The following is a 14,747-nucleotide window of genomic DNA, read 5'->3' on the forward strand; positions in this document are numbered from 1 at the left end:
TTATCCATACAGAATCAAATTGCATATAAGACTGAAAATATCTAAGGTGGAATCTTGCTTCGAATTGCTGATGGCAGTGAGAATTTTACTATGGATGCCAGGGGCCAGAATTTCACCTGTTTTTTACTTTAGAAATAGCTTCTTCTGTAAATTGAATGTGTTATTAATTTTTAAGGATATAGGAAGTGCAAAATACATCTATTTTATCTAAGGTTACTCGTAATTGCTTATTATTTGCTTACAGAACACAACGCAACATGAGCGGTCCTTTTGCACCAGGGCTGGAGATCACCTCTAAGTTGTTTGCAGTATCCCATGATGCAAAACTGCTCTTTAGTGGAGGACACTGGGACAATAGCATCAGAGTGACATCCCTTACAAAAGGCAAGCTGATTGGACAGCACATCAGGCACATGGGTTAGTAACTTTGTGAAATAAAAAGGTTTATGTATTGTACCTTGATGTTTGGCTGTTCGGGAAAGAATTATAGCCAGTGCACTTGGGCGGACAAGCCTAGCAGTTGTTAAGGAACGATAGCATAAGAACAGAAGAATACTTGAGCCATGTTTATACATATGTACGTGAGTATGAAGTTTTCGACATTGTAGTGATGGTTTAATGTAATTTCAAAATAAGGCTTAACCGCTGTTTTTAGGTGGCAAAGCTGATTAAGTCAGGTTGGTCCAGCAGGCTGTAGAATGACTTCATTGTTTAATACAATCTTATCAGTCCTTATCGCAGTGGAGCAAATGAGAGTACATTGCTCACATAGTGCATGCATATTGTCACTCTATGGGAAATTATTCTTAAATATCTATGTGATAACTCCCTGGTTTCTTTCCTTTATCTAGATATCGTGACTTGCTTGGCAATAGACTACTGTGGAATTCATTTAATTTCAGGCTCCAGAGATACTACCTGTATGATATGGCAAATAATTCAGCAGGTGGGTTATTTAGGCATATTCTGAGAAGCGGTCTCTGAATGTTTCTTTATCCTTCTCTGTTTTGCTGTCCTGGTTTATTGATTTTCTTTCTTTCAGGTTTGCAGGAAAGGTGGTCCAATAAAATCAATCAGCTTAGTAGTTTTATTACTCCTGTTGTCTTCCGTGTTTGAAATATTCGCTACACACAATAGTTACTCCATAGAGGAAGTACCGTATTTTAGAGGCACTTTTAAAGATGTCATAGATTATTTTTGGGGTAGGCAAATATTAACCCCTATTGCACGGATGGAAGAATGGAAGAGAGGCACTGCTTGAGACTACCAGAATTGGTTAGAACAACGTTTGTAGTGAGAACTTTTACATTTTTAGGCTGCTGTTCACTGTGCATTTTAGCTTTATTTCCTCTGACGACTTCATTAGGAGCTAGCAAAGACAACACTAGTCTGTTACCTGGATTTACACTGGTGTATTAGAATTCTTTATATTGGTCTTGTGCTTTCGCACAATCCAAGTGGTTGTGTGATACATGTGTGTACTTGCTTTCAGATTTCTATCAAAGAAATGAGAACATAGAGTCAAATTCTCTGTCGCAGAAATGAGAATAGAGAGTCCTCTGCAGAACTATTTGCTGTACCTTTTCTTTAAGCCCAGGTCTTGCCTTACATCAGGTTTGAGAATAGGTTTGCATATGCAGACAGTAAACTCACTAGAACAGAAGTACTAATTAGTTTTGGCACCCTGCAATAAATAGTTTTGACATCCTGGAAAATTACTGTTTTAAATAAGCATTATTGCAAGATTTCCTTTGCATATACTGGTAGTTACAGAGGATTTTTTCTTTTAGAAAATGAAACAGAGTTGCTGTATTTTTAAGCAAAATAGCTTTCAGCTTCTTCAAGCTTTGCTGTGAAGATAGTGCTTAATTCCAGTGAAGTGCAAGAACTGAACAAGCCCAGATACACAAGTGAAGAAAAAATGGGTGGATGGGTAGGCAAACAGCTCCTGTTAGGACTTCTCATTGGGGTTATTGCACACCTGCAGGGATAGAAACAAGTCAGCAAAGTAACTCTGTCTTTCACATCCATATAGCAACTGTACATTTATTCATTCTTGTGATTTCAGTAGATAGGGCTGCTGGTATAAAAGGCAGTAAGTTTGAATTGGAATGGGTGAGTCATGCCTTTGAGTTTGGCCCACGTCAAGTAAAAATCTCACACAACTGATACTGAAGAAACCAGAAATTTATTTTTTGTTTGTCCCTCAGCTGCAAGAGAATATGTCATTGCACTTTTTGTTACTCTCAGGGAGGAGTACCTGTAGGCCTGTCACCTAAGCCATTACAGATCCTTTATGGGCATACTGATGAAGTTTCGAGTGTTGGCATCAGCACTGAACTGGATATGGCAGTGTCGGGATCCAGGGTAAGCATCCGCATCCTTTTTCCCTTCTTTGTCTCTGCTCTACTCAAACCACAGTGCACATTTGAATTCAATTAAGAATAATACAAAAAACCTGACTAATGATATTTTTTCTTCAGTCTGGCGGATCAAGAACATATGTGCCATCTCCTTTGCTGTCTGCTTACATCAGGCTGTCTCAAACTGCTCTACATAGCATAGGCCTCAGCTACCATGTTGTGTAATTCTGCACAGATGAGCTGTAACGTGTGTGAATTTTGGAGATGTTAAGTTTCTCACAGAAACAGTTCTGTGACAGTTTCTTCACCGTTTCCTTAACCTTGAAAGCTCTGTGCAGTTTACTCATGCTCTGCCTTACTGTACTGCACTGGCAGGCTGCTGAACTTTAACTCTGTGCTGTACATAATGTCCACTTATGTGACATGAAATGAGTGATTTTTTTGCCTATCCTTGCTGTCTTGCCTTGTTTGAATTTGTTTTTTCATATGTCTGAAGTACATGGCCTTGAGGGGAAGGATTCTTTGCATAGAGTTCCTAATGTTGAGGAGTCTTGACCTCCAGTTAAGGACTTGAGTGCTTTCAAAATATTCCCTCTGTATTTGAATACTCTTTCTGTGTGTTGCACTAACTTACCTCCTGAGTAACGACTCACCTAAACTTGGTCGCTGCAGGATGGGACTGTTATTGTCCGCACTATTCGGAAAGGTCAGTACGTGAGGACTTTGCGACCACCTTCTGAGAGTTCTCTCCTGCTGACTGTTCCCAATCTGGCTGTGTCCTGGGAAGGCCATATAGTTGTTCACACCAGCATAGAAGGGAAGACTACTCTTAAGGTACGTGTGTTCATGGAGTACCTCTGTTTCTTTCACTGAAGACTTCAATCATAAATGTACCTAACTTTATCCTTATTTCCTAAAGTGATGAGGCTTTTTGAGTATACTGTGTCTCTTTCCTTATTTCTTTTATTTTGCTAGCCAATTTGAGTGAAATTTGTTTAAAAGATAAATCAAAGACATACTGTGCTCTGCAAGTTTCATGAAAATCTCTGAAATCCTGCAAGGAAGATGCCCAGTTGTGCATTAATGGCTCTTCCTAGGAGAGCTGCTTTGAAAAGGAGAACTAGGGGAAACAAGTTCTGCTGTGCACAGAAATAGGCTTATGAGGGGAGCGCAGTAAGTTCTGGGTGCAAGATGCCCAGTGACTACACTGATGTTTCTTACTTTTGTATTGGAGAGACAGCTACAAGGTTCGCAGTGCTCCTTATTCTGTCTATTGAGTAGCTGTGCAGTTACTTTAATAAGGGTAGAGCAGTTACAAGCATGGGGAATTTCTGCAAAGACAAATTTATCAGATGTGGGCATGCTACCTGCATTGGGAAGGTGGGGAAAGAAGAGACCAGGGCAATTATCAGGCTGGAAGAACTTAAGATGACTGTGTTAGCTGTGTCTTTAATCCATTGAGAATTTATTGCCTTGTCCAGAAAAGGCTTTTAAATCTAGTTCTGTGGAAATATACCCATTTCCTTCTGCTTTTCAGTTTGGAGTGGTGGGGAGGGAGAGTCTAGCAAGGCTGAAGAATGCTCTCCTTCTTTTTCCTTGACAAAAGCTGTTATAAACCAGGGACCTGAATAGTAAATCCATGGATGTTTCCAGAAAATCTGGAATTGATTAGATGGGTAGGTAAGACCATGCCATATTACATTAAGAGGCAACAAGGAATAGCTTCAACAAGAAATTTCTATACAGGACCTCATATACATACAGATTGCACGTAGGCTTGGTACTCTTCTGTCATTCAACAAGGAGACAGTTGTCAGCAGTATTATCCATGGGTTATTGCCCAAGTTAGCTAGTGAGCTAACTTGCCCTGCTAGTGAGCTAACGATACAAATTATACATTCTTAATCCAGTCAGCCCTTTGTGACAGATTTATTTTTGATCTCTTCAGGATAAGAATGCATTGCATCTCTATTCCGTCAATGGAAAATACCTGGGTTCTGAGACTCTGAAGGAGGAAGTGTCAGATATGTGTGTGACTGGCGAGTTTATCGTGATGGGCAGCTTACAGGGATTTCTTTCCATACGGGATCTCTACAGGTAACATACCATCATCACTAGTTGATTATTGAGATACAGATAAAAAGGCTTATTGAGAAATGGCTGTGTAACATGGGCTTTGCCTGGTGCTTGAGCGTGGTAGCCATTGCTTTTTTCTGTATTCCTGAAACACTTTTGGGAGGGAACTAAGATAGGAAGAAAAGAAAAATAGAAGTTGTACCAGCCCTCTTTGTTCCTAGGTATTTATCCCAGTTATACACCTAGAACTGACAGTTTTGCAAGAGCTGTGTTTAACATCTGCAAGTTGTGATTGTGACCATGTCTGATTGGTCATTGGCAACTTGGCCAATGCAGGATCAAGTTCTGCACTGAGTTTTAAACTACACTTACTGCCATGCTCTGTAGGGCTCCATTGCTCCTCAGAATGGGAGTGATTCTTGTCACTTAGGCAGTTGTGGGACTAATGTTACTGTTCTTCAGTGAAAACATCTTAATTTACTGACTTGCCCACCCATGCCTTTTCTTGTTATTGGAGCTCTATTCTGGGTTATGATTAGATTGTTTCTTAGGAGTTTATAATAACGGAAATTGCAAGTTGGATCCTTGAGAAATTGTTCTGTAGTGCATCCTGTGGACAGCAGTTTCAGATGCAGTGTGATTTATTTATTTTTTTTGCAATATGCGCAAACAAACACACAATGTGATTTCTTTGTGGTTTTTCATTTCAGCCTAAGTCTGAGCATCTCCCCCTTAGCCATGCGACTGCCGATTCATTGCATTTCTGTCACCAAAGAGTATAGCCACATCCTTGTTGGCTTGGAGGATGGCAAGTTGATCATCGTTGGTGTTGGCAAGCCAGCAGAGGTAAAACCCACCATCAAGAACTTTTTCTACCGAACAGTGGGAAGTTCACTTATTTCTGCTTTCCAGTTGAGCAAGAGGTCTCCTCTGTGGCAGGGTAAACTTAAGAGCAAGTTTCAGTTTTCAGTGGGAAAGAAATAACTTCTGAGACTGCTCTACTGAAATTTCTCATTAAGAATCAAAGGTATATAGGGATCACAGATGGAAAGCTCAGTTGGACTAACTTCCAGACTTTCACTCTCATCTGAATAAGCAAAGTCATAGTAGCTAACCTTTTCTCAACACGGTAGTGTTGTCAGCCGCCTCTTGATGAAATAACTTCCCAGAAGAAAATTGGAAACGAAAGAGAGCAAGCTACATACTTTATTTTTTATGGTTTCTCTCAGATATCTTTTAATATGCATTGACTGACATGGGGGGGTGGAATTATTACTTCTTTCTGTTTAAAGTCTCTAATTGCAGTGCACAAAGAATCTCTTGTGTTGGTTCCCTTTATGCTCTGTGCTCCACATGGTGAATATAAATTTGTTGGTGCTGCATATGCAATATCAAATACAGAGCATCCATCCATCAACTAGCTATGCCAAATTTTTCTTGTGGAAAACATTTTTCGCTTTAAGTACTTCTTGTCATGACTTTCAAAGTACTTTAGGTAGCTTAAATCTGCTTCTCTTTATAAACCAATCTCCATTGTGCTGCAGTGTATTTATTTGAAAATGTGATTATCACTTTTGCATGACCTTTAGTACATGCCAGAAAACTGTCTTAATTTAATTCTATATTTTAATTGTGAAAACAGAGCGACTTTGTTTGCCAGTATTTTAAAATATTTTAGCCAGGAGATACGTAGTTTAATATTTGAAACACACTTCATGCAATGGTAGTCTGATATTGCTTGCAGAGCATGGGGAGGGGAGATTTCCACTGACTTCCAGTCAGACAGCTTTTTTTTCTCCTGTAGAACTGACAAAGAGCTGCTTGTGATGTGGTTAAACATATGTTTGTAACAGCAGTTTTAAAGTTAGTGTCACTTCTAAGCTTCCTGTTCCACAGAAAAGGTCTTATGTAGGATGAAACTTCTGTATTTCATTAAACCAAAAGTTTTTTATTTGCTTTTTTCCCCAGTTCTTAATCATATCTATTTTTCTAGCTGTGGAGGAAGTGTTGTTTCAAAGACTGGATTCCTTTTATGAATGTAGAGGTTTTCCAATTACTTTTTTCCAGGCATTTCTGTTTATAGTTCAGATGAACAACATAGTCCCAGATTTTCTAGTTTTCTATTTTTTCTAGGCATCAATCAATCTATTTGAAAAGTGTGTGTATGTGGGATATTTATTTATTGATGGATTTGTGTAGTTTGAAAGGAATATATTAAGTACTAGAGTTTTATCCTTATACAGTGTTGTAGTTCTGGCTTTTGGTGGCGATACTGATCCTTAGGATAAAGGGAGAGACCAACCTTCTGGTCTACAAAGTGAAATGCTGCTTGGGTATTAAGATTGACCCTTACTGTTTCTGTATTGACAGTATCCAGTACAAAGTGAAATATAATACATGTTCTGTCTTTTTAACAATTACTTAGCTGCTTGGGATGTTGCGGAAGTCTGGGGGTCTTGTCAGCTTGTCATCTCTTAGTCTTAATCCCTGTCAGCACTGTGCCTTTTCTAGAACACTGCTGCTGTGATGATCCAGGTCTTAAGCACGCTTGATTCTTAGCACTAACTGCTGGGAACTGCTCTCCAACTGTGCTGTTAAGGCATATGTCTTGTTTATTAAACTGCAAGGGATTTCTTAAACTAATCAGCTGCCACATGATCACTGCTGGCCAGTTATAAGCCTTGTACTTAGGGTAAATTAAAACAGTTTCTTACAAATTGTTGTCAGATTGCGGACCTACCAGATGCTGGATTTACTATGGCCTCTGGTTGCTTGTTACTTGTCTTCACTTATGGAATATTCAACAGAATTATTTCTGATTTAAATTCTACTCTGAGCACGTCACTCAGAATCTTTGGAAGATTGTGTAAATTTGATACCAGGAGACAACCTCTCTCTTTCTTTCATTCTGCCATCACTGCCCTGCGATTTGACTACCTTTTCTTTTTTACTTCTAACAATTTCTGTTTTAAATCTCTAAAATAAAATGTTCTTTCTTCTAATTTCATTGTTTTTTTGCTTGACATTCACCTCTTTTCCTTCCTATCAAAATAGCAATCTAAACGCTGTTTCTAAGCCATTTGAAGTAGGTTGAGTATTGAGTAATGCATACTTGGTAATGTCCTTTTAACTGTTTGAAATTGGAGAAGACTCTGATTAGTGTTTTGTCTGTTGTTTTTTTGTCAGTCCCAAGAATCATCCCCAAGTGTAACTCTTGGTTTGTTTTCAAACAATTTTTGTTGGTGTAATTTTGTTTATGCGGTACATTGTAATGTCTGCATTTCACCAGAATCAGTGTCTGAATTCCTTTTTAATTTATCCACCTTATCCCTTCCCCCTCCTTTTGTTTCTCTACATTACTTTTACACAGATGCGCTCAGGTCAGCTTTCCCGAAAGCTGTGGGGATCAAGCAAACGGCTCAGCCAGATTTCATCAGGAGAGACTGAATATAACACTCAAGATTCCAAGTGATTGCTGCTTCTGTCTTCTCTCATGGATTCCAGAAACATGTTCAATCTTTTGGTCACTTTAAATGTATATCTCAACTTTCAGGGGCTTGATCCTTAAGTCTGTTGAAGATGAACCTTTGGTAGAGGTATAGTAATAAGCATATGTATTCATGCAAGTTAGTTAGCTTGCTTGCATATTTTTTGTGAACCGTTGACTTGGTCCCAGCAGAATCCTTCTCTAAATAGCTGCTAAAACTGTGTGGCATAAAAAGCCACAAAGCTAAAAAAACCCAAGCAAACACAGCAACCCAAACCTCCAAACCCAAACTTGCTCATTGAGACTTAAGATAAGTAGTATATTTGATTTAAAGCTTAATAGGGCCAGATGCTCCTTGATCACAAAGAAGATATTTGGTTTTGATTTGACAGCATTGTAATTCCGCAGCAGTAAATTAGAATTCCAGCAGTTGAAGCGGTTTGATTCAAAATTGGGATAACTGATCGTTATGACTTTCTCAATATGTTTTTTAGCCCAGTGAACAATTTATTGCAATTTGTTCCTGTAAATGGCTATTGCTATCTTCTTTTATGTAGTTCCAGTTTTAGGCTGTTCTGCAAGGAACATCTGTGTTGTACTACTTGATTATCAGAACTTGTTTAAAGTGCAGACATGAATAACTTCAAAGGAGTTGAAGGTGTTGAAAGAGCTGAAGGAGGTAGGATATACTTGCTGCTGAAAATTATTTATATTGCTAAGTAGGTTAAGGCACACACAAAAAAAATCCCATAATATATTATGTATCTTGAACACAGAGGAAGAATTGGTATTTATATCGGTTGAAGATCAATCTGCTTCATCATTAAGGCAAATCCTAGAAACAGATAAATTTCCACTGTGAAATCATTTAAACAACATTGCAGCACAGTTTGATTTAATAGCATCTGTTTGATTCTTGGCTTGGTGTTCACCTAAGCTGTTGTTAGCCATATATTTTTTCCTGTAAAAACAAGCAGGGAAGCAGATAATGTGTCCATTTTCAAGATATGTTTAAGACCTGGAAAAAGAAAATACCAGATCCTTAAGTGCACTATATCCAACAAAATAGTTTGGATTGTATGCTGTAATTTAGAAAAGCCCTTACTGATTTTTTTTTGGTTGTTTTAGTGTTATGGGATGATAAAAGGGTGTGTATTTTCCTCTCGTTCTGACATTTATGTAATTGATGTTATTGATTTAAATGATAAACCCCATACTATTAGAAAAGCCTGGTGCTGAGGGGAAAAATATGAGGTTTTGGATAAGTGTGCAAAGGTATGTGTGCATGTGTATATATGTGTGTGTGTTTGTGTATATATCTATGTATATACATGTATGTATGTCTATTAAAATGAGAAAATGTCATGGGGTAAGGGGAGTATAGATGTCAGGCAGAGCTATAAGTGATTGTTAACTAGTATGTTCCCTTTTGGCTACCCCTTTCTTCCCTCAACCATTGCTTTTCTTCTTATTATTATTTATTTAAGAATATGAATGTGCATTGTATCTCCTATAAATATTATCATATATCCCCTGTGGCTGGGGAGCTGTTGAACTACCTGAGGAACTCTATAATGTAGAATCTCATTTCATTAACTTTTAGCACAATATTTATTAACTTTGTAGAGTAGTAATACCTCCTGTGTCCCGCAAAGGATAATCTTTACAAGTACCATTAATCTCATTAAAACTGCTTTTTCCTCCTCGATTTCCTTACTGGGGTGGGGGAGGGGGAAATTCCATCTTAATGACTGATTACTGTGCTGTGTTAAAACAAAAGCGCGTTGTTTTTTCTTAACTTTTATAAACAATATAATAAATCAGACTAGTGAACAAGTGGGTCTATGCATAGTTGCAATATTCTAACTAATCACTGTGACAGACAAGATCATCTGGGAAGTTAGGGAAAATAAGAATTATTTCCTTGAGTCATTTGCCAAGATAGCATTAAATTTCCACAAGTAGAGCAGTGTGAGCTTTTTCAGACTCTATGTATGGAAAAAATCCCACGTTTTCAAATAAGCTATGGAAAAGTGAAAAATACCATTTTTTGTCATTTACCTATCCAGTAAGAATACTGAGGATACTCTGGAAGTACGAGGTGTGTATATGAGAATATGAAGTATGTTTGTCCGTTATGATTTCATGAAGAAGGGATTTTGGGGGAACTCTTTCAAGAGTAGTGTAGAAGAATTTCAGCTCAGAATGTAAGATTTTTCTGTGTTACGGGAAGTTGAGAAAAACTCACTTGGGGCATTGAGTTGATGTTTTTTACAAGTATGCACGTGTTCTATTTAAATGAATACACGAAGGTAAGTGTTTACTTTCAGGATAAGGGTCAGGGAATTACGATGTTTTGGGCTAGCAGAATCAAGCAGAAAAATTGAAGAGATAGATCTGTTGTGGTGGTAGATGAGAACATGGGGAGGGGTTTGTCACTTGCAAAGAGAGGTTCACATAAGGGTTTGAAAATGTCCTACTGTGGATTAGGTATGTTTATACAACAGTGGAATTCACGTGTTTAATAGTGTAGTATTAAAGAATACTGAGTACACTGTGTCAGTTTAAGTAAAATATAATGTAGTTGCAGTAATGGCGGATGAAAGAGTACGTGGTGGAGGGCTTTGATCTTTGAGTACTGTCATTTCCATGCATCACAAGCGTTAGGTGATCTTCACAAATATCTAGGAAAGGTTTGAATGCAGACAATTCTTGGGCTGTCAGACTTGAGGCTTCTGCTCTGCACAAGCAGCAGCAGCAGAATGAGGAAGGGGCCGGATGAACTGTGAGCTGCTTCTCGCTCTGTGCAGAATGGCGACATCCATTGCCTTTTGATCTTCCATCTGGATCTTGAGGATAGGAGTTGTATACACCATCACCTGCTTAGCGTTCTTCCGAGAGGCCTTCTGGAACGATCCCCATAAGTTTGAAGGTCTGCCTTTTTCTAAAACCAGCTTTAAATAAAAGATGCAGGTGGTCTTCTGGTATGTTGTTTCTTTTGTTTTTAACTACTTTGAAAAAGATTTGAAATTTAACTTCTTTGAAAAAATTTGAAATTTTGTGATCAGCTGTTTGGGTTGGTCGAATTGCTGTCTGTTACACACTGTGAATTAGTGAACTGGCTTTCATAATTCTTGATTCTTCTCAAAAGCTTAGGATCATTTAGTTTTTCTCATAGAGTTGGTGAAATAAGATTCTCCTTTATTTTTGAACTACTGTTTATTTAAGCATAAAAAATAAAGCTGTGAGATGAGAGAATTCTTATTAGGTATTCAGAATTAAGAAGGCTTAAGTGGTGGTTATTTTGTTACACTACATTTGTCAAGATCTTGGTGGTATCTTCTTACATTTAATTTTTGGAACAACCCTAGTGAATATTTATTGGAGTTTAAGATATGTTTATCTCTTAAGCTGAGTAATTAAGTAGGAATGTAAATATACATATCTAAAAGAAACTGAAAACTGACTCTCTTTTCATATCTTTATGTAAATGAGATCAGGTGCTTAGTGGCATTGAGTTCCCAGTACATTGAGCTAGTAGTTTTGAACTTGCATACCAAAGAATATTTAGAAGACATCTCTCCTTTATTTAAGCTAAAAGTTTGTTAAATTTCTCATCAATTTATTTATAGTTCTTGATAGTATGTTTGGTTGTCTTTTTATCTACAGTGAAGAATCTCATCTAGTCTGTGCAGGTTTTGTACTATACGAGCATTCAGAAAGTGAAATGCTTGCTATTCAAATTAGTATCTGTCTTATGAAATTATTCTATTTCAGTATTCTTGTTATCTACTACTCATAGGGTATCTAAAAACCAAGTCTTCTATCATCCACTGCTTTACCAACACCAGCACAAAAAAGTAATCACAATCTTAAACTAACTGCACTTCTCCTGATGGTTGATACACATTGTGGAAATCAGGTTTTAGGAAGCCCGTTATGATTTAAAAAAAAAAAACAAAAAACAAGCAATACACATTACAATTGTTTTGCTCATCTGCAACACTTGTATACAAGCTTTTCTCCCCAGAATGCCTTAGATCATGAACAATATCACAAAACAGCTTTATCAAAATATTTACAGGCTTCAAATAGTCTACTCAATTTGCTTCTTTATAAGGATCCTCTTCAAAGTTTTATTTCTGTGTCCTTTAAATGAAGTGCAAAGAACTAAGTTTCTGTGCTGTAAAAATTCTGTATGGGTCTGGTAATGGTCTTAAATCAGTCTGCTTTAAGGTAGTCCTGCAGGAATGACAAATCTGTTTTTATTTGTAATGCACAATAATTAAGTAGGTCTTTTAATTCTTTTCTTAGTCGATGGGAGCTCTATACCTTACTTCCCTAGACAAGGTCTCACTCCTCCCTGTTTGCTCTGCAAGTCTTTCCCTATCTCAATTAACAAAATAATTAGAAAATATACATACAGGAACCAAATGCTTCACAAAACATTTACTGTGTATGTGTATTTAGTTGAAAATGTGTGTCTGTATATGGATTATGGTATGGTAGGGGGCTTTAGAGCCAGGGAGGGGAGCAGAGGAGGTGTCAACCTCCCTCTGCTGCCACATTGAGAGTCTGTATAGATACTTGCTCTGTATTGGCACCTGAAGGTACTCCTTCCTTACACTGTTAAAGGCACCTTGCTGGGCAGATTAGATGCTGAAGTGAGGTGCTGTGAATATAGTTTTTAGCTTTCAAAGACTTTAAAAAAAATGCACATAAAAATGCATATCCTAATGTGGACCTAAGGCCTGACCTAATAAATAGTGTTAGGTGAAAGCACCCACTATTCAATTGGGTTGAAATTCAAGCATGTAATTCAGTGATTTCTAGAATGGGGTTTTCGTAAGTTTTGGTTTAAAAGCTATTTCAGTTTCAGCTATAAACGTGGCACTGGCTAGTAGTCTTCTTTTGGTGAAAGTAATAGTTTTTGTGCAGTCATACACATGTGGGTTCATTGTATACCAATGTTAGACTCATCTGAAGTGTTTGGAATGTCTTTACTTCCATTCCCAGGAGTCAAATTCACCTTATTGTTACTAGTTGCCCTTGTAAGCACATACTTGTAAAGGAAGCAAGGATTTTCTGAAAAGCTACTGCAGTTAAAAAGAAAAAAGGGCAAATACTGTTGTCCCTTTCTTCAGTATTGTAGTCATTGGATGCCTGAATGCAGAACTGCCTCCGAGTGGCAGCACAGCACACCTGCACAGTTTGAGTCGAGTGCGGTTCATCTTACTGCTGTCTTGAACACCCTGTACGTGAGGAGCTGTTGTGTTTAATGAAAGGTACCCTTTGTTCAGTTTTAATTCACCTCTTTGCTGAGCATATGTGGAAGAAAACTGGTGTCTTTTCTTTTAGTTGCCGTTTACCCAAATGGCTCAGATCAAATGGATATTTCAGTTCTTTTCTTCAGGAGATGGTTCCTTGAGTTGGGTATTCTTTTTACTTTTGCCTACCAGACTTGTGAACTTTGGCAAGTATTTCCAGAGCTTAGGTCTGTGATTACTCTCAGCAAAGACACAATTTCATAATATGTCTTCTATCCCAGAAGCACAGTTGTCAGTATAGGTTAAGGTTTAAAGCTGCTAAGGTGCTTTGAGATTGAAATATTAAATGTCCAGCCATATATATAATAGATATAACTGAACTTAGAGGCCACTGGTTCATTTAGCATCCTATCTAGTCAGTATTTTCCTCTTAAGGGAGCCATATTTTTTACCTTGAAGTAACTTTTTAAAATAAACTTACTCTTCCACCTGACGATACCGCTTTAGTCACACGTAGCTGTGAGCTGTTGCTTAAAGAAAGCCATGAGAGAAAAAAACATTCAAGGAAAACTTGCAATATGTGTTCCAATTCAATCCTTCACTATGCAGGAGTAGCTTAATATAAGATTAGAGAAATGCTGCTTGTAAGATTTACCTCCCTTTGGGCAGTTGGTTGGTGGAAGCTGTGATGCTACTCAGTTTGCTTGATGAATTTTTAGTAAAGCTAATGAGGGTGTGGAAACAAAGGCCTTACAATTACCATATCTTCTGATAATTCCTACAGATTGTGCAATTACATGATTACAAATGGATTTTTAAATGCCAAAAAATGCCTTTTTTAAGAGTTAAGTGTTAGGTCTGACGAGCGTTGGAAATGCCTACTTTAAAAAATGAGCCTTCAGGCACTGTAATGAACTTGCTGTCAGTCTTCTGTGCAATATCTTTTTCCCCTCTGGGCGCTTTAAGAGAATACTGTATGTCTTATTTTGTTTTGATCAATAAGTTTTAAGAGTGTGTATATTGGCTAATGATGGAATTTTTTTTTCTGTACAGCATGGTGGAAAATGTTTTAAAATTTTGCACTTTTCTAGGATTTGCAAGTTTGTAACCTGACAATTTTTAACCTGCACAATTTTGTACATAATTAGCATTGTATATATTTAACACAGATCTGAAGCAAATAAAAGTAATTGAATGCGTAACTTCTCTCTTTATTTATAGTACAAAACCAGAACTAATAGTGTGGGAGTACACTAAATGAGCAATTCCTTCATTTAGCAGGTAAAGCTAGTTAGCAGGAACAACTGACTTGGGTGTCCTGTCTCAGTTGTGTTTAAAGTAACTTTTTTTCATGTGGAAGGAATCTAAGTGCATACATGGAATGTACAGACCCTTTCAGACTAAGAACAGCTATGATTACTTGAGTATTGCAATAAAAATTGTCTTTTTGCTGGGAAGGAAAAGATAATAAAGATATAAAGGTAAGGTTCTACACCCACCATGGGACTCGAAGCATCTCTTTCCTTCCTCTTCATTGTCTTCCCATATAGTTAC

General features: G+C 37.5%; 1 protein-coding gene across 3 annotated transcripts in view; it reads left to right on the forward strand.

Moving 5' to 3' along the window:
• NBEAL1 (neurobeachin like 1) overlaps positions 1-14,413 on the forward strand; it is an 86,681-nt gene extending 72,268 nt beyond the window's left edge. Inside the window, exons 49-55 of one of the 3 annotated variants that reach the window (XM_054069824.1) lie at positions 245-417; positions 852-946; positions 2,251-2,367; positions 3,036-3,197; positions 4,312-4,460; positions 5,150-5,285; positions 7,810-14,413. In XM_054069824.1, coding sequence (XP_053925799.1) covers positions 245-417; positions 852-946; positions 2,251-2,367; positions 3,036-3,197; positions 4,312-4,460; positions 5,150-5,285; positions 7,810-7,911 — 934 coding nt within the window. In that variant the 3' untranslated portion in view covers positions 7,912-14,413. Of the gene's footprint in view, positions 1-244; positions 418-851; positions 947-2,210; positions 2,368-3,035; positions 3,198-4,311; positions 4,461-5,149; positions 5,286-7,809 lie in introns of those variants that run through there. The other 2 variants (XM_054069825.1, XR_008450366.1) reach the window with 2 other exon arrangements.
• Positions 14,414-14,747: the final 334 nt, after the last annotated feature.

This window comes from Cuculus canorus, chromosome 6, assembly GCF_017976375.1.
Source record: "Cuculus canorus isolate bCucCan1 chromosome 6, bCucCan1.pri, whole genome shotgun sequence".
NCBI classification, from domain to species: Eukaryota; Metazoa; Chordata; class Aves; order Cuculiformes; family Cuculidae; genus Cuculus; species Cuculus canorus.